The sequence below is a fragment of the Monodon monoceros genome, unplaced genomic scaffold (genome assembly GCF_005190385.1).
Source record: "Monodon monoceros isolate NGI ecotype Baffin Bay Population unplaced genomic scaffold, NGI_Narwhal_1 Super_Scaffold_22, whole genome shotgun sequence".
In the NCBI taxonomy this organism is placed as follows: Eukaryota; Metazoa; Chordata; class Mammalia; order Artiodactyla; family Monodontidae; genus Monodon; species Monodon monoceros.
Window position 1 is genome coordinate 61,669,538 of NW_021703779.1, and position 24,648 is coordinate 61,694,185.

Consider the following 24,648-nt stretch of genomic DNA (forward strand, 5'->3'; position numbering starts at 1 on the left):
ACAAGACCAAAAGACAACCCTCAGAATGCGAGAAAATATTTGCAAATGAAGCAACTGACAAAGGATTAATTTCCAAAATTTACAAGCAGCTCATGCAGCTCAATAACAAATAAACGAACAACCCAATCCAAAAACGGGCAGAAGACCTAGATAGACATTTCTCCAAAGAAGATATACAGATTGCCAACAAACACATGAAAGAATGCTCAACATCATTAATCATTAGAGAAATGCAAATCAAAGCTACAATGAGATATCATCTCACACCAGTCAGAATGGCCATCATCAAAAAATCTAGAAAGAGTAAATGCTGGAAAGGGTGTGGAGAAAAGGGAACCCTCTTGCACTGCTGGTGGGAATGTGAATTGGTACAGCCACTATGGAGGACAGTATGGAGGTTCCTTAAAAGACTACAATAGAACTACCATATGACCCAGCAATCCCACTACTGGGCATATACCCTGAGAAAACCATAATTCAAAAAGAGTCATTTACCAAAATGTTCATTGCAGCTCTATTTACAATAGCCAGGACATGGAAGCAACCTAAGTGTCCATCATCAGATGAATGGATAAAGAAGATATGGCACATATATACAATGGAATATTACTCAGCCAAAAAAGAAACGAAATTGAGTTATTTGTAGTGAGGTGGATGGACCTAGAGTCTGTCATACAGAGTGAAGTAAGTCAGGAAGAGAAAGACAAATAACATATGCTAACACATGTATATGGAATTTAAGAAAAAAAATATCATGAAAAACCTAGGGGTAAGACAGGAATAAAGACACAGATCTACTAGAGAATGGACTTGAGGATATGGGGAGGGGGAAGGGTAAGCTGTGACAAAGTGAGAGAGTGGCATGGACATATATACACTACCAAACGTAAAATAGATAGCTAGTGGGAAGCAGCCGCATAGCACAGGGAGATCCACTCGGTGCTTTGTGACCACCTAGAGGGGTGGGATAGGGAGGGTGGGACGGAGGGAGACGCAAGAAGGAAGAGATATGGGAACATATGTATATGTATAACTGAGTCACTTTGTTATGAAGCAGAAACTAACACACCATTGTAAAGCTATTATACTCCAATAAAAAAGTTGCAATTCTTTTCGGCTGTTTTAAGTTGAAATTTCCCGCCTCAAATGGTTAAACCTGTGACCTTTTGCCTCATATGGGAGAATTACCTCCATTCCCTGCTTAGCACATCAGACAGAAAGTTACACGGTATGCTTTCTGTTTCATTCACTCCTAGCTTTACTATCCTTGATGGTTGCTAAAGTATCATTTAAAAATCATGTTGTCTCTTGCGTTGCTGACAAATTATGTTTTTCTCAGCTTTTCCAATTCCAAATTCTCCAATAGTTTAGCAAAACAAATTACCTTTGGAATCATATATACCTTTTTAGCCCACTGTATATGCAGGAGAACAGATAAGCAGATTTGACTATACTCGTGAGTTTCTCCAAGCATAGCACTTCTCTTAACTCTTTCATCCTTTTGACATCTAAGTGTCAGGGGCCTCTTTCCATTTTGATTATGGAATTTCACCCTCCCTCTCCTTCCCTCCCATCTCCTACAACCATCATTTCTTCACTTTTACCATAGTTCCAATATCTCATTTACACTTATCACAAGTCCACTCCTTATACTCTCCCTTCAAATATCCCTACCTAGGCTAATCCTGAGTGGTGAACTACCACTTAAGCAGTAATAGCACAATACTTCCCTCTAGAGATTGACTTAGTGGAACTTTACAGATAATATAAGATATTTGAAACATTTTTAGTATTGCCTATGGCTTTTTTGCTTTTTGAAAGAGAAGAACTGATGCAGAATATTGATTTGATCTTAAGTCTAAGGTATTTTGCTCTGATAAATGACATGACATTATTTATTAATGCCCAAGAAAAGACATACCAGAAGGCTATTATAAAATACTTTAAGGTTCTATCTTTAATTATAATTTCTGGCTAGTAGATAAAGTTCTCTCTGCTATAAAATACTAGATTTTGTTGCTCACTGATAGTGCTGCAACTTACTTTTAAAGTTCCTAAATAATCAAGCTTTTGAGTACAACAAATTTTTTTCCATTTTAATAATGCAACCTCCTTGATAATGATGATGGTTTGATCAGTGCCTTTCACAGAACTAATTTCTTCCTCCCTCATACATCCTAAATGCTTTGTTTTTACTGCTATACTGTTAATAAAATGCTCACCCTAAATTCAAGTGTGGCTATATCTGTTTCCTGTCTCATCAACTAACTGGGATGCAGCTAGTGTAGCAGAAAGAGCAGTGAAGCTAACATTAGAATACCTGGATTACAGTATTTGTTTTATTACTTAGCAGCTGTGTGAATTTATTGTCTTAATGATCCCTGAATTATGGCATGGATTTTTGTGCTGCTGCCAAGTACGAAATAGTTTGAGACATGGATTGGAAACTCAAAATATGTGATCTCTGTAACATTTTAGTGGGTGTGGGGAAGATAGAATATTTGAAATGGAAAATCTTGGACAAAAGGTCACCAGAGACCTTAATAAATTACTTAAACCTCCCGAGACTGCTTTGCTATCTATAAAATAGATAATGATGATGCTTACCTCACAGGATTGTTTAAGGGTTAACTGAGATATTGTATGTGAAAGAGTCTAGCCCAGTGTCTGGAAAATGGATGATGTTAATTAATGTTTCCTAGGGTTGGAGTCCTCCCTCCACACCCTCCATTTCCCTCCTCCCCCGCCCCCGAAAACTCCAAAATTCAAACATCTTTCAAGATGCCCAAAAGGCACCACTCTACGAAGCCCTTCCAAACAACTTCAGGCAGTATAGCCCTTTGGTTAAGAGTGCTGGGCTTCTGGAATTAGAAAAGACCCCCCAAGTTTAAAACCAGGTCTGCCATTTAGTAACTTCATGACCTTGGGCAAGTTATTTACCCTTTCTGCATCTAGGTTTCCCACCGGTAAAATGAGATCATCATGGTGCATATCTCATAGGGTTGTGAAGTATTAAATGAGATATGCACATAGAGCACTTAGCACAGTCCCTGACACTTAGTAAGTCCTCCGTAAGTATTGCATAGTAGAAGTAGTAGAAAGTTTCCTCTTCAGTAAAATGTTAATAAAAATGCCTCCCAGGGTGTGGCAAAGTTCTGCTGTAAAAGTCTTTTAAACTGTAATGCAGAACAAACGTAAGGGATTGGTGTATACCTTAAGATATATGGGGCAAAGTTCTAACCTCACTTTTATAGACTATCCCTTCCCTGCACTGGAGGGAAGGGGGTAATAATACCCATTATTAATTAATAGGAAATAAAACCAGAAGATACGTCCGCGGGAAACAAGCAGCAGAAGCCCAAACAGCAGTATTAAGAGCAGCACCCGCATACCGTACCTCGACAATTCCCAGTAGTTCACCTCTAACGCCCCCCTTCCCTTGGAGCCGCGCAAGCGTACACTGATTTTGCTCCTCTCTCCCTCATGCCCCCGCCTCCAACACCCTCCGCCCCCCCCCACCCCCTGGTCTACCCCACCACGCAGGCGCATCTCCTTAAATCCTGTCCCTACACCCCTCATCTTTCTCTGTATTTCGTTCCCCCTCCTCTTCCAGCACCTCAGCAGGTTCAAACTCTTCTGCGTGAGGGTGGCGGTGATCGAGAGGTCACGTGATGAGCATCCTGCTGCCCAACATGGCGGAGTTCGACACGATCTCGGAACTGGAGGAGGAGGAAGAAGAAGCGGCAACGTCGTCGTCGTCGTCGCCGTCGTCGTCGTCGTCGGTATCGGGGCCCGACGATGACGAGGAAGATGAGGAGGAGGAGGAAGAAGAGGAGGAGGAGGAAGAAGAAGAGGAGCAGGTGGAGGATACGCCGCCCCCGCCTCGGGTAGTGAGCGAAGAGCATCTGCGGAGATATGCCCCCGACCCAGTATTGGTGCGGGGCGCCGGCCACATCACTGTGTAAGCGAGAGGGAGCCATGGGGTTTGAAAAGGCTGAGATTTGGCGACAGAGGAATAAGGCAATCGAGGGGCCTGTGGAGTGGGGGAGGGCTGACTGAGGCATATAGTTAGGAAAGGACACCTGGTCTAAATGGGGAAACTGAGGGAGACAAGTGTAAAGGCAGTGAGGAGAAAACAAATGTGATGCACCAACACCGGGTAAAAAGTGAGTATAGGACAGGGAAGTTAGGGGGTTGGGAGCCAGAGGGATTGGAGTAGGGGTGAGTCTCCTTGCTTCTGTGTATGCTGGCGATGAACAGTCTTTAAACTGCAGGATGTACCAGCGGACTCTTTGCCGCCAAGATTGATGTCTGGTGGAACACGGTGACAGCTGTAACAAGTGACGAGACCTAGGCTTGGACTCTTCAAAACAGAAACATAATATATTTTGTGAATAACATTATAGAATAATCACCCATCCATGTATTCATCCATCCATTCTTCCTATCTAATCCCTTTGTAAATGAATTCAATAATCCTTTCCGTGTCTTGATCACTCCTCATTCTGACGTTTCTTAAATATCACACAATTAGAGGTTCAGGTTGAGAAGTAGCTATGAAACGTAGAAAGAGCAATGGATTGAGAGTGAGGGCTCTTGTATGTTAGTCCCAGCCCTGCTTCTTACTGGCCCTGTGACCTTGGTCAGGTTACTTCCCATTTCTGGGCCTTGATTTCTCCATTGGTAAAATGAGGGGTTTGGAGTAGATGGCTTTTAAAGCCTTTCAGCTCTGAAATAATTTAACATACCTGCAGGAGATTTTGTATTCCCAAATATTAAATATGCAAACATTAAATATATATGGAAATTAGTCCCCTAGGAGCTGAGAATGATTTTTTGAAAACTCATACAGAGTTTTTTTTAAAATTGACATCTTGGATCATATTTGAGAAAATAAAAAGGGGGAGGGACCTCATAGAGTAGTAGTTGTCAAAGCACAAGAAAAATTTAATGGTTCTCTGGTCTTTGAAGAGTGCTTTCTCGTTTTTATGTGCTTGGACAGTAAATACTTGGAAGTTTGAATATTGTGTCATGTTCATCCTCTTAATTATGCTATCATTTACTGAGTTTTCAAAATAGGACTATTTTTTCCTATCAAGTCATGCTGCCTGTAATTTTGATAATGGCTCACCCACCCCTCTGACTTTCAGTTGAGTTCATATTACCTGAAATCATATATTATGCACCACCTCCCCCCGTCATGTTAGCTTTTAATTTTAACATGCTGAGTATTTTAATTGTAATATACTTTTGTGATCTTTGCATGAAAAGTATTAAGGAAGATTTCAAAATTGTGGAAGAGTGTGGGGAGATTTTTAGACCTGCCTTTTGGTTAGGCAATTTTAACACAATTTTTCTTGGTCCAAGAATTTTGCAGATAGCCTACAATGTTCAGATGCCAGCTTACTGCGCTGTTTTATTTCCATTCCTTTCATCACTAGGGAAACAATTTATTACTCAAATTAATTATGATTCTGGTACCAAAGGTTACTTTCATGCAGATTATTTCATATGATCAAACAGAAAAAGGCTTTTTATTCCAGTCTACAATTTTATATTCCAGCATTCCTCCCCTTCATTTTTTTCCTAAAATTCAGAAAACAGGGAACAGGCAAGAAAACAGAGTTTAAGTTCCCTGAAACTTATTTGTGGTTCCATTCTACTCCTCACACAACCATGGTGAAGTACTTAACAACCTATTTTCAATTAAAAGCAAAGCACTGACACTTGCCATGCCCAGGCCCTTATGATAGGTGGAATGACCTTCTCAGCTTAAAAATTCTGGAATAAGGAGTGTGAAATAATGGTGCTCATAGTAACTGCTGGTATTAATTGAAGCCAAAACCTGAAAAGCAGCAAACCAGTACTTGAATTGCTAACCAGTGTACATAGTTTGGAAAATTACTTAGTTGTATTGTACACATTCTCTGACATAGAAAGCATGTTTGATGTTAAATGAGAAACTGGTCTTTCTATGATAGGAAAACCTTCCTTACAACAGGTAAAGTAAGATCCTTAGGAAATAGTTAATCTAATTCTGAGACATCTAAAATATCAGCCTCTTTAATTTTTTTCTGGCATGGGAGTGTTAGTTGCCCTATCTGAATGAAATATTTCTTATTCTCTCCCATTCTTATTTTTTTCATTCTTCGTGCAGTCATCTGTTCTTTAGAGGTTGTTGTTTCTTTACAAAGTTTAAATTTGAGAACCATCGCCTCAAATTCAGTATATCTTAAACCCAATTTATTTTCCCTCCCCAGATTGTGCATTCCAGTTTCCCCATTTCTGACCCTGATACTGCCATTCCAATCTTCCAGGGTAATATTTCAAGTCCTTGAGTCATTTTTAACTCTTCCTTCTCCTTGAATTGCCCTTTGCCAGTCTGTCCCAGAATTATGTCATTATGCCTTTTAAAAGGTCTATTAGATCATTCATTTTCTCCATTTCTACTGGCACCTCTCTAGTTTGGGTTGCCATCATCTCCTGCTTGAATTGCGGCCACAGTCTGCCACCTCTCCCCACCCCAATCCATCTGCATGCTTGTGCCAAACTAATTTTCGTAAAACACGGTTTAATCCTGTCACTTTCCTGCTGAAACACCTGCACTGTATCTTAATTAGGTTTGAATTCCTGTGCTCTCTTCCTCTACCCTCAGAGATCATGGAGTCCCTCTGCTTGTTCAAAACTCACCCCTCCATTTGTGCTTTCCATACCCTTCTCTTCCAGCCTCCTCCCAGGCAGCACCTCTCTCTATATTACCTCACTTAGCCTCTCTGTTGGCTCAGCCTGTAAACATATTCAGTCTCTCTAATTCTTTAAAACTAAAAGCCTTCCTAGACCTACATTCCCCATTAGCTATTGTCTAATCTCTCTTCCTTCTTTCTCCAAATTTCTTAAGAGTAGCTACATTCACCATATCTATTTCCTCTTCACCCTTCTGTAATCTGGATTCTGCCACCATGACCACAGACAAACTGGTATCATTAAGATCACCATGACCCTCCTGTTGCTAAATTAGTGGACATCTTCAATTTCCTATCTTTCTGGTCCTCTCTGCTGCATATAATGACTCCCTCTTTCTCAGAGGCTTTTACTCCAGGGGTCATAAACACACTGGCCTTCAGAGGTGAGACGGGTCACAGAAAATAGTGCAGCATGAGTAATGATGGGGCCTTAGTTGAACTGGAAGGTATATGTTTTGCCTAAAGGTATTCAAATTCTGATTTAAAAAAAAACATTTTGCCAGCTAAACAAATCTAGGAATTCCTTGGCCATTTCACTCTTCCTGGTTCTCCTTATATTTTTCTGGTTATTCCTTAACTGCCTCGTTCATGGGTTTCTTTTCCTTTCTTGCTCCTTAAATACTAGTGATCTCCAGGGTTTTGTTCTCAGCCCACTATTCTCATTCCCTGCTCTATCTAGATGGTCTCATCTTGACTCTCATGGTTTCAATTATCTGATGTCTCCCAAATATGTATCAGTATATCTATACCAGACTCTGCTCTGACTCTTATCTGGACTTCCTCACCTAATGGCTCACTGACATCTTAAATTCAACGTACTCAAAACAAAACTCATCCTCCCCCTCTCACATCCCCTCACACCCCCATCCCAACCCCTCAAAAAATTCCTCCTATTTCTGAGTTCTCCAACTCAGTTAAATGGACCTCCTCCTATCCCATTATTCATCAGTGGTTCCTCTTTCCCACTCAGTCTTCTCACAGCTAAGCAATCACTGGGTATTAGTAATGTATGACCTAAAAATTTCTTCTTTTCCTCCCTACCACCACTTCCCTGATTCAGGCCCCTTTCACCACCCTACTAGTCATCTTGTCTTCATCCTTGTCACCTCCAAATCTATCCCTCAGCCTGCTGCTCGATGGAGACACCACTTTCCTGTTTAAGACTTCTGTGGTTTCCCCTTCATCCATAGGATAGAGTCTAAGCTCTATAACATGGAATATAGAACTGGACCCTGCCTATCTATCAGCCTAATCTTTTGACATTTCCCTTTACTGCTTGTATTTTCTTATTCACAGCATGCTGTTTATCTCTTTGCCTCTGCTCAAGCTGGGGCCTTCATCTAGAATCCCAGTACCTACCACCCTTACGTCATAAGTCAGCACCTCCTGCAAGTCTTCTCTGCCCTGAATAAATTGGAAGCAGAAATGGCAGGACAATCACTGGTTCCCTCTGAATTCTCAGTGCCTAACACAGTGCCTACCCTGAAGTAGACACTCAGTAAAAGTGAGTTGAATAAATACTGGTTCACTTTAGTAAAAATATGCCCACCATAGTGTGTGCTGTATTATAGGCCCTCAACAAATGCTAGTTAGTTGAATCATCCTCTGGAGAGTATTTGTGTTTCTGAGCATAGATACAATACTACCAGATTTGGGGTGGGGGTTATGGCATGTCCTTACCTCTGAAAGGTTTGTTGAGCAAGACTTTATGTGTCAGAATACCCCTGTGTACTTATATCATCTTTACACATTGGTTTTCTCGTTACTTATCAAGATATCATTTAATGTCTTATCAATCATAATTTTTTGAGAAGTCGAATGACCTAACCAGAATAATTGTAATTCCAAATCTGAGATGATGATGATCATAAATGGATATTTGGGTATCTTTTTTCAAATTAAAAATTTTTAAAGTGTCATTAAGGCAGATATATTTGATGTGTTACTCATTGCTGTATATATACCCAGCACAAAGAACAGTAACTGCCATCTTCTGTGTGTCAGTATGCCAGTATGATGGGCACTACCATTTAAATATTGTATAACACACCTAAAATATTTTATTAAAAGATACAAGAATGCCTTTAATATATATATAAATGGCTAAATTAACTCCCACAGATTTGAGGTTTTAGAAACAGAAATAATGAAATGTCTCTTGCAAGTATTGTTTCAGAAATACTATACATTTGAGTGATGTAGCTTAGTGTCTATCATTTTTCATCTTGATATTTTTAGGATGAATATTTGGATCTTACATCCCATGAGATTTTTTTTCTTATTTATAGGTATTACCACACTCTTTATATTACTTAAAATATATAGATATTTACCCTTGATAATACAGCTGTATAGAAGTTAGTAGAGATAAGAGGTTACCAATTCTCAGAAATATATAAAATTCTCATTAAAATTAATCTAAAAGAGCTGAAGTGATTATATACAGAATTCAAAAAAGATGGCCAAATTTGCCAAACAGTGCATTTCTGCAGAAAGTTAGAGAGCACTACAAATATTGATACTTCTCTAATCAGTGAATGGAATGCCTTTTCTGTAAACAGCTGTCTTTGAGGAATTACAGTGAAGCATTGTTAATTTGTGTTTGTATAAGGTAAGTATTTTATAAGATTTTAGGCTTTGAGAATACTGAAGCTATGGTAACTTGTCATTTTACAGGGCAGCAAGACATGATTATTTCCATATGGAAGATAAAAGAAATTAACTAATTTTTAAAAATCTCTTTTAATTGAAGGGCATAGACTTTCCTTTTTCTTGTTATAGTAAACAGAGATCAGTGCACGTTCTTCAGAATCAGTGTTACTATAAGCGCATAGTTTTCTAGTGAAATGGTTTTTGTTGGCAGAATTTTACTACACTTTGATGTGTTTTCTTAAACAACCTGAACACATAAACTTAAATTTGAGCAAGGTTTTCAAAGGCTGATGTATAGTCATTTTCAAAAGAATTAAAAACAGTAAGGGGTATAGGGAGGGAGAAAAGAGGGAAGAGCAACTAGAGGACCCATCCTTCTTTACCTCAGTTTCCTTTACTCCAAAGAATTGTCCAAGAAATTAAAATTTGGGGCATTGGAGACACTTAACAAATAAAATACAATCATTAAGAACCACCAGCTGGGTCAGCTTCAAACACATAATAGGCTCTATATTTAATGAAGCCGATAAAATGACAGTGTGAGCAGTTCCTAAGTGCCTTTGTCTAATGCTGAAGAACCCCACATCTTGACTCATGTCTGTCACTGATCAGTAATGGGTAGATGAGCTTGTCTAACCTCTGTGGACTCACAGTTCTTAACTTAATGGTTTACTTATGAAACAAAGCTGAGGTGTTCATTTAGCAGGAGCCATTTCAACATTTTCCTAGTAGCTACTAAGTAAAATGTTGTGCCTAAGATTATTTAAGTACTCATTTTAGGTGCTGAATATCTAATGCAGAAGTTAAAGAAAGAAATCCCTGGTAGGCAAGAACAGAATTGCTACTACCTTTTAGCCCAAATTATGGAATATATTGGGCCTAGTTTGCCTATCTTTATACCTTTTGAAGTAGATAAATGTAGGCCATAATGGAGTGTTTTAAGAAGTAAAATGACACTTTCCTTAGCTTTTTTTTTTTTTTTAATTTTTGTCCACGCTGCATAGCTTGTGGGATCTTCGTTCCCCGACCAGGGATTGAACTTGGGCCCTTGGCAGTGAGAGCACAGAGTGCTAACCACTAGACTGCCAGGGTATTCCCTCCTTACCATTTCTAATATACTTTTTATATTTTAGAAAATACAATCCATTTTTATATTAGAGAAGAAAATTTGTAATGTGAATTTAGCAAGCATTTTTTGAGAACCTGAGCACTGGGCTAAGCACTATGAAGAATACAGAAAAAAGAAAGTACAGGTCTTGGTTTACAAAGCTAACAGGAAAATCTCCTTTAAGGAATTGGTGTGGATCAGCGAAGAATAAAAGAAAATATTTTATTAAATTTTGAATTGTGTAGTACAGATTAAAGTTGGCTATGAGTGTTCGGAGAAAGGGAAATCCATGAAGGCTTGCAGCAGGGGTTGACTTGAGTTTTGAGGACTGCATTGGATTGAAACTAGGGAGAGGAAGCAAGAGAAACCACATGAGCAAAGACGAGCCAACACAGCAGTGGCAATGGAAAGGAAGGAAATGATATGAGAATCATTTCAGAGGAACAAATAACAGGACTTGGGACCACCTGGATATAAGCAAGGTGCAAAAAATAGGAGAGGGAAGGTCCAAAAAATACCAGGGTCTAGGTTAAAGAGAGTCAATGTGCCATTGATAGAGATGAGGAATTTGAAAGGGGGGAGCCAGTTTCCAATAAAAGGTAACTTTTAATTTTAGACGTGTTCACTTGAGGTGTATTATTTTGTAGCAAGATATCCAAATGGAAATTGTTATTTTTGTTGTTTTTTTTAATTTATTTTATTGAAGTATAGTTATTTACAGTGTTGTGTTAATTTCTGCTGTACAGCAAAGTGATTCATTTATATATATGTATACATTCTTTTCCATATTCTTTTCCATTATGGTTTATCACAGGATATTGAATATAATTCCCTGTGCTATACAGTAGGACCTTGTTGTTAATCCATTCTATATATGCTAGTTTACATCTGCTAACCCCGAACTCCCACTCCATCCCTCCCTCACCCACCCTCCCCCTTGGCAGCCACAAGTCTGTTCTCTATGTCTGTGAGTCTGTTTCTGTTTCATAGATAAATTCATTTGTGTCATATTTTAGATTCCACGTATAAGTGATATCATATGGCATTTCTCTTTCTCTTTCTGACTTACTTCACTTTGTATAATAATCTCTAGGGCCATCCATGTTGCTACAAATGGCATTATTTCCAAATGGAAATTTTTAGTATGCAATTAGAGATGAGGGACTAGAGCATGTTGGGAAATATAGAACTAGAGATATAGATTTGGCATAGAAGTGATTGTCAAGGCTATTAAAAATAGATGAACTGTTGTAATTCCTTTAGAAAGAGGAGCAGATGACTAACAGCTAAACTTTGGGAAAAGACAAGAGTGTTAAGAGAGAGTGAATGAATCGGAGAATGTTAGGAAGGAGTGGTGAACAGCATCACAGGCTGCAAAGTCGGGGGGAAAGTTCTGAGAAGAGGACATTGAATTTGGCACTAAATAAGATGAACTTGTCTTTCTAAATAAATTTACCAAATAAGGGATTATTTTCAGTATAGTAACAGCATCAAAAGAGAAATTTCAGAAGGTTAGGGACTTCCCTGGTGGTCCAGTGGTTAAGACTCCATGCTCCCAACACAGGGGCACGGGTTCGATCCTTGGTGAGGGAACTAAGATCCCACATGCCACACGGCACAGCCAAAATAAAAAAAAAAAAAAGCCAGCATGTTCATTCAAAAGGTTAAGAAAGGAAGGGATAATATTAAGGAAATGGAAACAGTGGCAACGAAAGTTCATTTGTCTGGTGATAAATGCAAAGAGAATAGCAAAGCTAAATTTTTTTTAAATAATAGATATATTCCATGCATTTTGAGGAATACATCTGTCTATATCCTCTATGTATTTGATATGTAGTAAAAGAATGGCAACTGGGAAAAGCTATAATGGCAGCAGTCTCTAATGGAGGTAGGAACATATTATTAACATTGTATCTAAAAGGCAAAAGGGGAATTCCTTGGTGGTCCAGTGGTTAGGACTCAGTGCTTCCACTGAAGGGGACACAGGTTTGATCCCTGGTCAGGGAACTAAAACCCCACATGCTGCACTGCACGGCCAAAAATAAATAAATAAATTGGATTTTTTTTTTTTTTTTGCCGTACGCGGGCTTCTCACTGTTGTGGCCTCTCCCGTTGCGGAGCACAGGCTCTGGATGCGCAGGCTCAGCGGCCATGGCTCACGGGCCCAGCCTCTCTGCAGCATGTGGGATCTTCCCGGACCGGGGCACGAACCCGTGTCCCCTCCATCAGCAGGCGGATTCCCAACCACTGTGCCACCAGGGAAGCCCTAATTTTAAAAAATAGAAGACAAGCTGTACGAATGGAAATAGAGCTCTGCTTTCAAATGTATCATGTCTACTTTCTATAAATGAAACCTGTATATATTTCTTTGTTACGCAATAAGAATTAACTGTGGAATAATGAATTCAATTACATCTTCTTGACTAGTGATAAGGTCACTATTTACCTAAATATGATTTGAATTAAATATGTTTCTTGCTCTATTAAATATTTGTCATGTTACTGATTGCTTAGTTAGTACATAATTACAAATATATATTTAATACTAGAGTATCAGTTTCTCAAACAGCACATGAAAGTTGCCATAAAAATTCATGTACAAGAGTACCATTTTATTTTTAAGTTAGGTTATACTCCTCTATGTATAGTTTTAAGGGGAATGTTATGAGAATGTTATTATAAAAATGTTATGCTCTCGTTATGTGTTGTACTGACACCTAGAGAAGTAATGAAGTTTTTTAATGAAGTTAAGTTCTTTTTATAATTGCTAATTAATTTTCTCAACTCTTTTAAAATATAGAATTTGTTTTTTTAAATACATTTTAAACATGCAAGGTAAAACATATTTATGTACAGATATGTACCTTGCTGCTAGCTGCTAAATATAGTCTTGCACAAAAAGAGCACAAGGATTGGCTTGTGTCCTTAAAGAGGAGCTGTTAGCATAAATGATACAAGGAGACTGTGATTCTCACAGAGAGTTTTAATAGGACGTTGGATTCTTAAGATGTCTTTAAAGTGACCCTAAGACCAAAGTGCAATAAATCAGTAGAATCAAACAGGACATACAGTAGCTTATTATTCAACAAACTTTTATTAAGCACCTACTGGATTCCATTGTGCTACTAAGCATAGTGGAAGATAGCAAAGTAAATAAGCCATAGTTTCTGTTCTCAAGGAGCTTAATATAGGACAGAAAGAATTTAGGGATTAGCATTTGAATTTTGGTTGCCTCCTCTTACTATGTGACTTTGGGCAAGTCATTTGATTACTTTTTGAAAAAATTTTTTCTGAGTGTCAGCTTCCTTCTCTGTAAAACAGAGATAACAATACCTCTCTTGAAGGCTTGTGAATTTTAGAGGTAATGTATTTACCTAACACAGTGTCTAACCCATGGTAAGTAGATAGTTACTGGTAACTGTTACTATTATTGTCTACCTCAAAAGGAGTTCTTATTAAATGTTAGTGTTTTTTGCTTACACTAACATAAAATTGTAGTCACTCTGATATATCATCTAACATGCAGGAAGTGACCTTTGTTATTCCTACCGAAATCAATCACCAAGTAGGTGAAGGAAGGCTTATAAAAAATCATTTTGACTTAGTACAGATTTCAGTGAGTGTACTTGAAAAAAGTCAGAGCTTTTGAGGCTGGGATCTGTTTTCTCAAAATTGGTTGAACATATACATAAAAGCCATTCATAAGGATCAACCTTTGAGTATCTGAATAGTAACTGATCATAAGTTGTCAAGCTCTATAGTTCCAAAGGTTACATTAGTTTTTATTAGGAATTTTCATATATCCACAGAAGTAGAAAGAATAGTATAATCCACTCCCATATATAACCCATCAGCCAGTTCCAACAGTTATCAATTAAAATGGGTTTTAACAGAGATGTTTCAATCAAAAGTTGTGATATTTCCAGCTGTATGTCAGTGTTTATTATTTTTTAATCTCATATCATGGTTCTAGTTAGAATCCTACTTTAACATTGGCTCCTTAAGTTTCTTTTACTATTAATTTGGATTAATAGTCAAAGGTGTATTTTCTATAAATATCAAATTATTTTTAGGACGTGCTTTTAGGTCACAACCTCAAAAGAAAAATGCATGGCTTTGTAACTTTTTTTAAGGGAAAGAGTTAAATATGCTGGGTAGAATATATTTTGTTCTGTCTTTGTTTTTAAGGTTTGGCTTGAGCAACAAGTTTGATACTGAATTTCCCTCAGTTCTAACAGGGAAGGTAAGTGAGAGTTTGCATTGAACTTTTCAATTCTAAAAGCATTGTTTTATGGCTGATTTAGTGTTATGACAAGTGCTTTGACTCACTGTAATGAAGTCTGATAATAAGAGGTCAGGGTAATTGGAGGCTATGTCATTAGTGACTGAAAGCTGTCTCCATGACTACTAGCATGTGACCAGTTATTTTGTTCATGTCCATTAATGCCAGCCATTACTTACTTATCTGTTCAGTTTTTCCAGTTTTGCCTTTTTTCTCAGCACTGGTAGCTATAATTGTTTTCATTTAGGTCAGTAATTTCCAATGATTTTAGAGTTAACGAAGTTATCAGTGTTCAAATTTGTATCACTCTATGAATTTTAGTGTCCTGTGATGTGATTTGTTATACATCAAAAAATCAAATTTTTGGTTGGACATTTTTCTGTCATTTAGATAGCTTGAGCTTCTACAATTGTATTCACTGCAATAAATTGTTATTACCTTTTTGTTTCCTGGTTCCTCTACACCCAGTAGTATCTTCTAGCATCGAGGCTCAATATTCAAAGACTTCCTAGGATTCAAAACTGTTTGGAAAATCCTCTTACAACAGTAATGCTAACTTCTAAACCCAAAGGAAAAAGCTCTGACTAAGGCAAAAAGAATATATAAAACTCCTAGCGTATTGTCAGGTACTTATTAGCTTCACAATGTAAGTTTGTGGTTGTTATTGATAATTCTTCATCAGTATATCCCAGTTTCACCCTGATTGTTTTTCCACTTTACTCACCAGCTTTCAATTTTAATTGCTTTTGCTACTTTAACCTTCTTCATCTGAGTAATTGTTTGTTCTCGGTCCCATCAATAATTTGTTCTCTTTGACTGTTGACCTTTTCTGTCTCTCCTGATGTATAATGTCAAATCATTCCATATAGCACTAAACAAGTGGTGATAGTCCCTAGGTAAGTGAACATTAGAAAATATGTGGCCATTTATCTTTTTAGGATACAAAGAGCCCTTTGGTTTGAGATTTTGGCCTCACTCTCTAGTATGTTCTACCTTCCTATCCTGATCATTTAGAATTATTCACCAATTTAAGCAGCAGTTCAGACTTAGATTTGTGTATATGAATTAATCATAAATGTTTTTTCCAAGGGAAAAAATACCTATGGGAAAAAATCTCTTGAATAGTAATTTGTCTGTGGAAATATGGCAAATTCAATATTAAAGAGAATGTGAATTAAAGCATCTCCAGTGGAAAACTTGTTCTTTATGTTTCCCTTGATGCTGCTGCATGTGTTGTCTGGGCAGTTACATCCAGCTTTATTATTGGTTTAGTTAAAAAAAAGTTTGAATTACAAATACAAGTAACTCTAGAAAATGAATAATCAAAAAATATGTCAGAGAATAGAGTTCCCAGGTGTAAGAATTATCCATCTTTGAAATTGGCCACTTTTATGTGCTCGAGGAATCTTCAGAATATTTCTTCACACCTCTTCATTTCTTTCCAAGCCTTCTAAAACTAGAAATTCCACCAGCACAAAAGATAGTCATTTTTTAAACTAGGGAAGTAGGAATATTAAGCTGCCTTTGGTATGCATTCACACAACCTAAATGATCTGGATATGAACTGTTCTTAAAGATATCCATCCTTTTCAGGTGACCGTTTTCGTAACACATAATGATTGGATATTTATTCTAGTGTGCATTATTTAAATGCACAAAATTTCTCATAAATTGAATGAGGCATAAATGATACAGTGATGTTTTTCCTAGTTTAGTGTTTGGTGATGAAAAAAAACTAAAAGGAATTCTGAAAATCTGATTTTTTTTCAAAGTCACATGATAACTTTATTTTCTCTTTATTTATTTTCTCTTTAATGAGATGATTTTTCTCCGGTAGGCACTATTTCATTTGTATAGGTTATTTTGGATTATCAAAATGCATCTCTGGTAACTGTGGGGTCTTGAGAGGCAAAAAAGAATTTGCATGTTTCAGAAAAAATCTAAAAGAAAAAAAAGGTTTGAATTCCAGACTTAGCAGCAGTGTAAGTATATTTCAAAATGAATAAATGCAGTAGGTAAAATAGAAAAATAAATCTGCATTTTACAAAACCAGTATTCCAGCATGAGTGGAATTCTATATAGCATTTATGCCTAAACTAAGCAAAATTGTGGAGTGAATTCTGAAAACCTCAAAAGCCATTTTGTTAAGCTCTGTGGCTCAGTATTAATTTTGTGCTTCTTATGTATTAATGCTTTTAATATAAATAAAAAGATAATCTTTTATATTAAGTTAAGGAAAGATTGTTTCCTCCTTTCACTGAAGATAAGTCCTCCTGTCGTGATAGGACATATCAAACAGGTGTATACATACAGATTCTGGTGACCAGAAAATGAAAGAACCACAAAACTTCAGAAAAGAAATAAAAGCTTCCGGCCCTCAGCTTGAAACAATTAAACGGTGTTACAGGGAGATTAGTGTGCAGTGTTGGGAACCATAAACCATAAAATCCACCTTTACTATTGCGATCCAGTATGACAAGTGATTGATTGGGTTGTGTTCCCCATGATTGAAGGAGGCAAATCAGTCCTGCTGGGCTTTGCTTAGATTTTCTTCTGTTTGCAAAGTCTCTTGCATCCTGTTATAAAATATTATGACCCTTTCCCCCACCTTTATTATGTGGCTTTCTTTTTTCTTTCTAAGAAAGTCAAAAGGAATTAAACGTTTCTTTACAACCTGCCATTCAGCTACAAAGTAAAGGGCTTCCATCTAACCTTCATTACTAGAAATACTCAATTATATGGAAGTAAATGAGTAAAATGTTATTAACTCTGATTCCACACAGTTAACTAAACATTTCTTTCACATTGTTTAAAATCGGGAGTTAACCAATTCTCATTTCCTATGCCTTTATCTCTGTTTTATGACTTTTACTGTTATTCAAATACAGATTTTTTTTTCAAAGACAATTCTGGCTTCCTTTTAAAGTCAAAATGAAGATTTCAGTTTATTCTTTGACATTCTAGTAAAAGTTTTCTTTTCAATATGTTTCTGTTATGACTTCAAAAAATTTGAATTCTCACTTTTAGTAACTTGAATGTTTTAGTTTTTAATTTGTCCATAGTAAGAGAGTACAAACTGTGAATATTATATGTTAAAAGTGGAAAGTATTGGTGGAGAAGAAGGAAAATTGCCACATTTTAGAAATGCTTTTGTTAATTCATTTCCAGAAGCATGTAATGAAAGATAAATCTTATAACAAATTTTATATACCTTGGCATATAATTTACTTCATTCACAGTGTTTTAAACAAAAATCAAATTTTACATTTTGGATTGATTCATTTCTGACTTTAGCCTCATTCTTTACTTTTTCTCGTCTGTGCTTACATGCTTTTAAATAAAAGTTTTAAATAAAAATTTTACTTTTTAAACATAAATTTAAATTCTACTTACAAGCACTTAAATTTGTAAATGGACAGATTTAATAATTTTATGAGTTTATATCAAAATTTGCCATATTTAAAAAATGTATTAGTGTTTCTGGATACACAGTTTAAAGAAAATTGATAATAATGTTATATTACAGATTACAGCTAAATATATAAATATATTTTCCTTATTTTAACTTCCATTTGCTTGCTCAGTGGCTCACTAGGAAAAAAGAAGTTGAATATCACTCTTTGAGAGGTAAATTTTAAGATAGCAACTTAGTACCTTGATTTTACAAAGAACGTCTTTTAAGAATTGAAAAGCATTAAATTTGCATTCAAAATGTAGCAGTTTATCCTTTTGTTTATAATAGACTGTGTAGCAAAGCTGTGGATTATTAAGTTACCTGATACAAACCTTCAGGTGATACTCGATGCAAAAAAGAGCTTTGCTTTTCTTTCTCCAAATCTAGTCAGATACAATTCACTGACTTCCTTTCTCAAAGCATTCTAGTTAGGAGGTCCTTTCTAAGGTATAATTTCCATTCCCTGTGAGGTATGTAATAGAAAAATTATTTATTTCATTTTATAGATGGGAGACTAAAACTCACAAAAATTAAATGAACTTACCTAGGATTTTTTATAACTAATAAGAGACTAGAATCTAGATCTTGACTTGTTGTCTTAATGTGCTTAGCCTGTTGGTGTTTTCTATTTTCAATTATAAGCCATGGTTCTCTGAATTTACTTTCATATTTACTCCAGATATTTAGTCATTTATTTGGAATTCTTTTCACTCAGTGATTGTCTTTAGGTCATATTGGAGAATGAAATGAGTTTAGTTTCCTCCTGTAAATACAGTTTTGAGCCTTACAATTTCACAAATTGTTAACATATTAGGAAGAAAATCTAATTTATAGGTTAAGCGATTAACATTATTGGGTGGCATGAACAATTCTAATAAAGCTAGTATAATTATTTAATGTTTAAATCATGATGATACTGAATTCTGTGGTCATGTGTCTTTCTAACATCTGCTAATAGGTATGTATTGTAGTATTGATTCTAAGACATGTTTATTAAAAGACAAAAATGTAATAAATTGATTCCTGTAATACAGTTTTTACTTGGAAGAGTTATAAAGCTCTGTATTTTTGATACCAAACATGCTAGTGAGGTTTTTATTTTACAGCAGCTTATTTTTCCTAGTAATTTCATAATTTTTGCTTGCACAACCAGATGGCAGAATTTTTTTCCCATAGATTTTACAGTGTGACAGCTTTCTAAATGAAAGGGAATCATTTTTGTGATCCAGAAATGTGATTTCACTGAAAGCAAACTATTTTTAGTATACCTTTGAATTGTATAACCTTCAAGCAGAGTTTTTTGTATAAATCTAATTATGCCTGTCATGCTCTTGCCTTTGAACTGACTTTGTCATTGTTTACAGAGAGGCACAAGCAGCCACTTCCAGGAATGGAGGTAGTAATTAAAAATATTAAATTTGTATATTTAAGGATCTCTGAACTTCTAAAATTTATAGCAGCTATGAGTCCATTTTATGCTAATATTAAGACTGTTTTTTGAATGTGATCACTCCTCACTGTCTTTTGTTAGTGTAGCTTTTCCCTACAAACAATGGCAAGTGTTAAAATTGTTATCTTGCAAATTTGCCGGGGAGAAAAGTTTTGAGAGTTGCCTTTTTAAAGATAATCCAGAAATATTGCCGAGGTCTAAATTTAATTCTATTTACTCTGGTAGTATTTAGGTTTTAATGGTGTATTATGCTTCTAGTCTTACTCAACCTTTAGTCTGAGTGACTGGAGACTATAAATAATATTGCTTTAATAATGAGAATATTTGTAAGAAAACTGCTTAACAGGTATCCTTTACCACCAATGTTACTGTTGTCATTTTATTGTTGATAATTTCAAAAGACTGTTTTCGAACATGAGAATAAGTTCTGTAAACATGAAATTATATTGTTTTGCTTTCTAATGTCATCCAGGAGTATGTAATACATATTTTTTGGTATTTTATTTTATTTTTTTAACATCTTTATTGGAGTATAATTGCTTTACAATGGTGTGTTAGTTTCTGCTTTATAACAAAGTGAATCAGTTATACATATACATATGTTCCCATATCTCTTCCCTCTTGTGTCTCCCTCCCTCCCACCCTCCCTATCCCACCCCTCCAGGCGGTCACAAAGCACCGAGGGAAAGATAGACAGGAAATATATTTAGACGTGTAATTCCTTAAAGTACTTGTAATAAGACAAACATTTTCTTTAGATTTAGAGACAAATAGTAGAAAGCTGCCCACAGACTGTTAAAGATTGCACCCTTGTTGTAGGTGGCCCCAGAAGAATTTAAGACCAGCATTGGCCGTGTGAATGCATGTTTGAAAAAGGCTCTCCCAGTCAATGTGAAATGGCTGCTGTGTGGTTGTCTCTGCTGCTGTTGCACACTGGGTTGCAGCCTGTGGCCCGTTATTTGTCTCAACAAAAGAGTGAGTAACCATTTTATTGTGTAATAATAATGAGCTAACGTTTATTGAACACTTGCTGTGTGCCAAGTACTTTACAGAATTTATTAAATTCTCATAACAATGCTGTCCTCATTCTAGATATAAAGAAACTCGGTGTCAGAGAGATTAAGTCATTTGTCCAACCTTTATCAACGCTTTATCACTTAATATGGGTTCAATCATTATTTTAAATAAGTGCAAAGTAAGTGGAGTACTTAAGTAAATATAAATGTGACTGGGCTACTTATTCTGCTTACAAAACCTGAAGCTATGATTTAAAGTATTTCCAAGCCACAGGTATATGGGAGAGTTTCTTCTGATCTGAAGAAAGGCAGAAGTGAGAGTGATCTACAAAGTTGGTAGGGGAAATGCTTGTTAGTTTTGAACATGTCGAAATAGCATTCTGACATGACATTACCAGTTATGTCATGGATTTAAGACTACTACATTTATCTTGTCTTCTTAAAATTTTATTTTGATTTTTAGAATGATTTTTCCCCCTGTGGGAAGATATTTTTAAACTTTTTAATTGAAGCCAATGAGGAAAATTAATTCATTTTACCTACAGTTATTTTCCCTGTACCACATTGATGATTTCATTTAAACTTCTAAATAATAATAAGCCTACTGAACCATATTCAACATCACAGCACCTTGTGGGGGTATAATTAGTGATGCAGTTGTTTCATAAACCAAAAAGATTCCCAACAAGTGCTCATTACATTTTCCTCTCCATCTTTCTCTTGCCCTCCTTAATGTCTACTTCAAAAAAACAAATAATAAAATACTGTCACCCCTATAACTTTTTGAATGGAAAATTAGACATTTTATTAATTCTCTTGGTCACTACCAGTAGATCAGTGCTTTATTTTAAATAGAGCTTAGTTTATTGTTTGTCAAAGCATGAGCAATGTTCTCAAATGGCTTTGTGTAAGTTAAAAAAAATGACAGCATAAATTTCTTTCTTTAATTGTCATATCTTTTAAAAGTTACAAATCAATAACTCCTACCCATCCTCATTATTTTTAAAGCCTCAATGTGAATTAATTATGGGGTTTTTTCATCACACAAATATAGCCAATTTCAATTACTTAAGAAGAGTTTTTGGTTTTAATATTATCCAGGATCTTTTTTTCTGATGACCTGTTTACGTATTTGCCTCTTTATTAATACCTCCGCCACAAGGCCTGAAATAGAAACAATTTATTCAGTCATGTATTTTACTATGATTACTACTGATATGAAATTAATACTGATGCTGTGATTTCTTCCCATCTCCCACTACTTTGGTTAGGAATTCATATTGAAATTGAGGCATCAGTGTATTCTTAGATCACTAATCTGTCAGTTTTAAAGTTTATTTAGTACAGATATGCAAACAGTTGTCCTGTGGGCTAAATCCAGCCCACTCTGTTTTTTAAACATTTAAATCAGTTGCCAGCATTTAAAAATTAGAATATTTAAAGTAAAATTTGAAACAGCCAGCCTCTCTTGTAAAATCTAAAGCTCTGACAGTATTGGACCCAACATGCCTATCTTTCAGCAATTAGCCCTTGCTGAGTGGTGGCTCCTTCCTTTAAATAGGACACGTGGTCTCTGGTTCACCATAGAACTACGCAGCATTTACATTATCTGCCTTGCTCTGTACACTTTATAGTTATGGCCGTTGATTTTGTACATACTATGTTAACACACTAGACAATGAAGCACCAAGCACATGCTGGTAACCTTGTACAAGCACTGTCCTTTCTGGAGCCTCAATTTCCTCACCTATAAAATCCAGATAATATTAGTTACTTTTATGGTGGTTGTGATGATGAAGAGATTTAAGGCCCGTCACTGCTTTTTTTTGTCCACATGGAGAAATAAAAAATAAAATACAACAATTTAAAAATGGCTCTAGCCATTTCTAACGGGGTATCTAGCTTCATAGAAGTCACATCTGTGTTTATCCACAAAATAAAATGGAAATAATATGATTAATCTGCCCTGTGTCACAAGGTTGCTGTATAAATGAATGATGGTAAAATGTTTCCAAGAAAAGAACTTCTTTGTAAACAGTCTGCCTTGTGAATTTTTTTTTTTTTTTTTTGCCAGTATACGTCATGGACATTTTTTTCCAGCAAATTAGTTGAAAGAAAAGAAATACAGACCAGAATGCCCTGAGCTGCTCCTAGTCTCTCTTGGCTCTGGTAGGATTCTAAGCTTACATGACATATGAAATGAAGGTCTTTGTTTACCCATTCTTACATTTACCACTGTGTTATTACAGTCAATTTTCAGGCCTAATCCTGCCACCATCCTTAAATTTGATATTACTTTTAACATTTACCTTTTTTGCTATAATATTTGCTAAACTGAGAGGGATGTTCAGAGGGAAGGGACTGTTATCTCAGTCTTACAACATGAACATAATGTTGTTTTCCTTATGATTTCTAATTTCATTCCATTGTTATTGGAGAAGATACTTTGTATGGTTTTAATCTTTTTTTATTTATTGAGGCTTGTTTAGTGGCATAGCATATGGCCTATCCTGGAGAATACTCCATGTATACTTGAGAAGAAATTTGTATTATATTGTTGTGGGGTGGAGGGTTCTGTATATGTCTGTTAGATCTAGTGGTTGACAGTGTTGTTCAAGTCCTGCCTTTCTTTACTGCTCTGCAAAGTTGTTCTATCCATTATTGAAAGTGGAGTATTGAAGTCCTATTATTGTAGAAATATCTATTTCTCCCTTCAGATTTGTCAGTTTCTGCTTCATGTATTTTGCAGGTCTGTTGCTAGTTGTGTATATATTTATCATTGTCATTTCTTCTTGAAAGATTTATATTTTCATCAATATATATTGTTAGGGAATTAATGTTTGTGTTCCCTCAAAAGTCATATGTTGCAGCCCTCCCCTCTAATATGATGGTATTTGGGGGTGGTTGGTATTTTGGCCTTTGGGAGGTACTTAGGTTTAGATGAAGTCATGAGGGTGGGGTCCTCATGGTGGAATTACTGCCCTTATAAGAAAAAAATAGAGAGCTTGCTCTCTATCTCTCTACCATGTGAGCAACAAGGAAGTTGTCTATAAGGAACTTATAGACAACTATAAGTTGTTCTTCTATGAGGAAAAGGACTTCCACCAGAACCCAACAAACCATGCTGACACACTGATCTAAGACTTCGATACTCCAGAACTGTTGTTTAAGCCACCTAGAATATGGTGTTTTGTCATAGTAGCCTGAGCATATTAAGACATATAGTGTCCATCTTTTTCTCTTGTAACATTTTTTCTTACTTAAAATCTATTTTGTCTGATATCATCTATCCCAGCTCTTTTTCTGGTTACTATTTACATGGAAAATCTTTTTCTGTCCTCTCACTTTCAACCTACTTGTCTTTGAATCTAAACTGAGTCTCATGTAGACTCATGGATCGTATTTTTTTGTTTGTTTGTTTTTTTGTTTTTGTGTTACCATGTTATGTTAAGATATTTTTTCTTTTTTTATTGGGATGTAGTTGTTTTACAACGTTGTGTTAGTTTCTACTGTATAGCAAAGTGAAGTAGATAGAGTTCTCTGTGCTATACAGCAGGTTCTCATTAGTTATCTATTTTATACATATTAGTGTAAATATGTCAATCCCAATCTCCCAATTCATCCCATCCCCCCTTCCCCATCTTGATGTCCATACGTTTGTTCTCTACATCTGTGTCTGTATTTCTGCCTTGCAAACTGGTTCATCTGTACTATTTTTCTAGATTCCACATATATGTGTTAGCATACGGTATTCATTTTTCTCTTTCTGGCTTACTTCACTCTGTATGACACTAAGTCCATCCACATCTCTACAAATGACCCAATTTCATTCCTTTTTATGGCTGAGTAATATTCCATTGTATACATGTACCACATCTTCTTTACCCATTCCTCTGTTGATGGACATTTAGGTTGCTTCCATGACCTGGCTATTGTAAATAGT

General features: G+C 36.0%; 1 protein-coding gene across 3 annotated transcripts in view; it reads left to right on the forward strand.

The window, feature by feature from the left end:
- Positions 1-3,525: 3,525 nt before the first annotated feature.
- Positions 3,526-24,648, forward strand: part of CHIC1 (cysteine rich hydrophobic domain 1) — a 41,774-nt gene continuing 20,651 nt past the window's right edge. The window contains exons 1-3 of one of the 3 annotated variants that reach the window (XM_029239960.1): positions 3,526-3,961; positions 14,692-14,746; positions 20,509-20,664. In XM_029239960.1, coding sequence (XP_029095793.1) covers positions 3,672-3,961; positions 14,692-14,746; positions 20,509-20,664 — 501 coding nt within the window. In that variant the 5' untranslated portion in view covers positions 3,526-3,671. The remainder of the gene's footprint in view (positions 3,962-14,691; positions 14,747-20,508; positions 20,665-24,648) is intronic. The other 2 variants (XM_029239962.1, XM_029239961.1) reach the window with 2 other exon arrangements.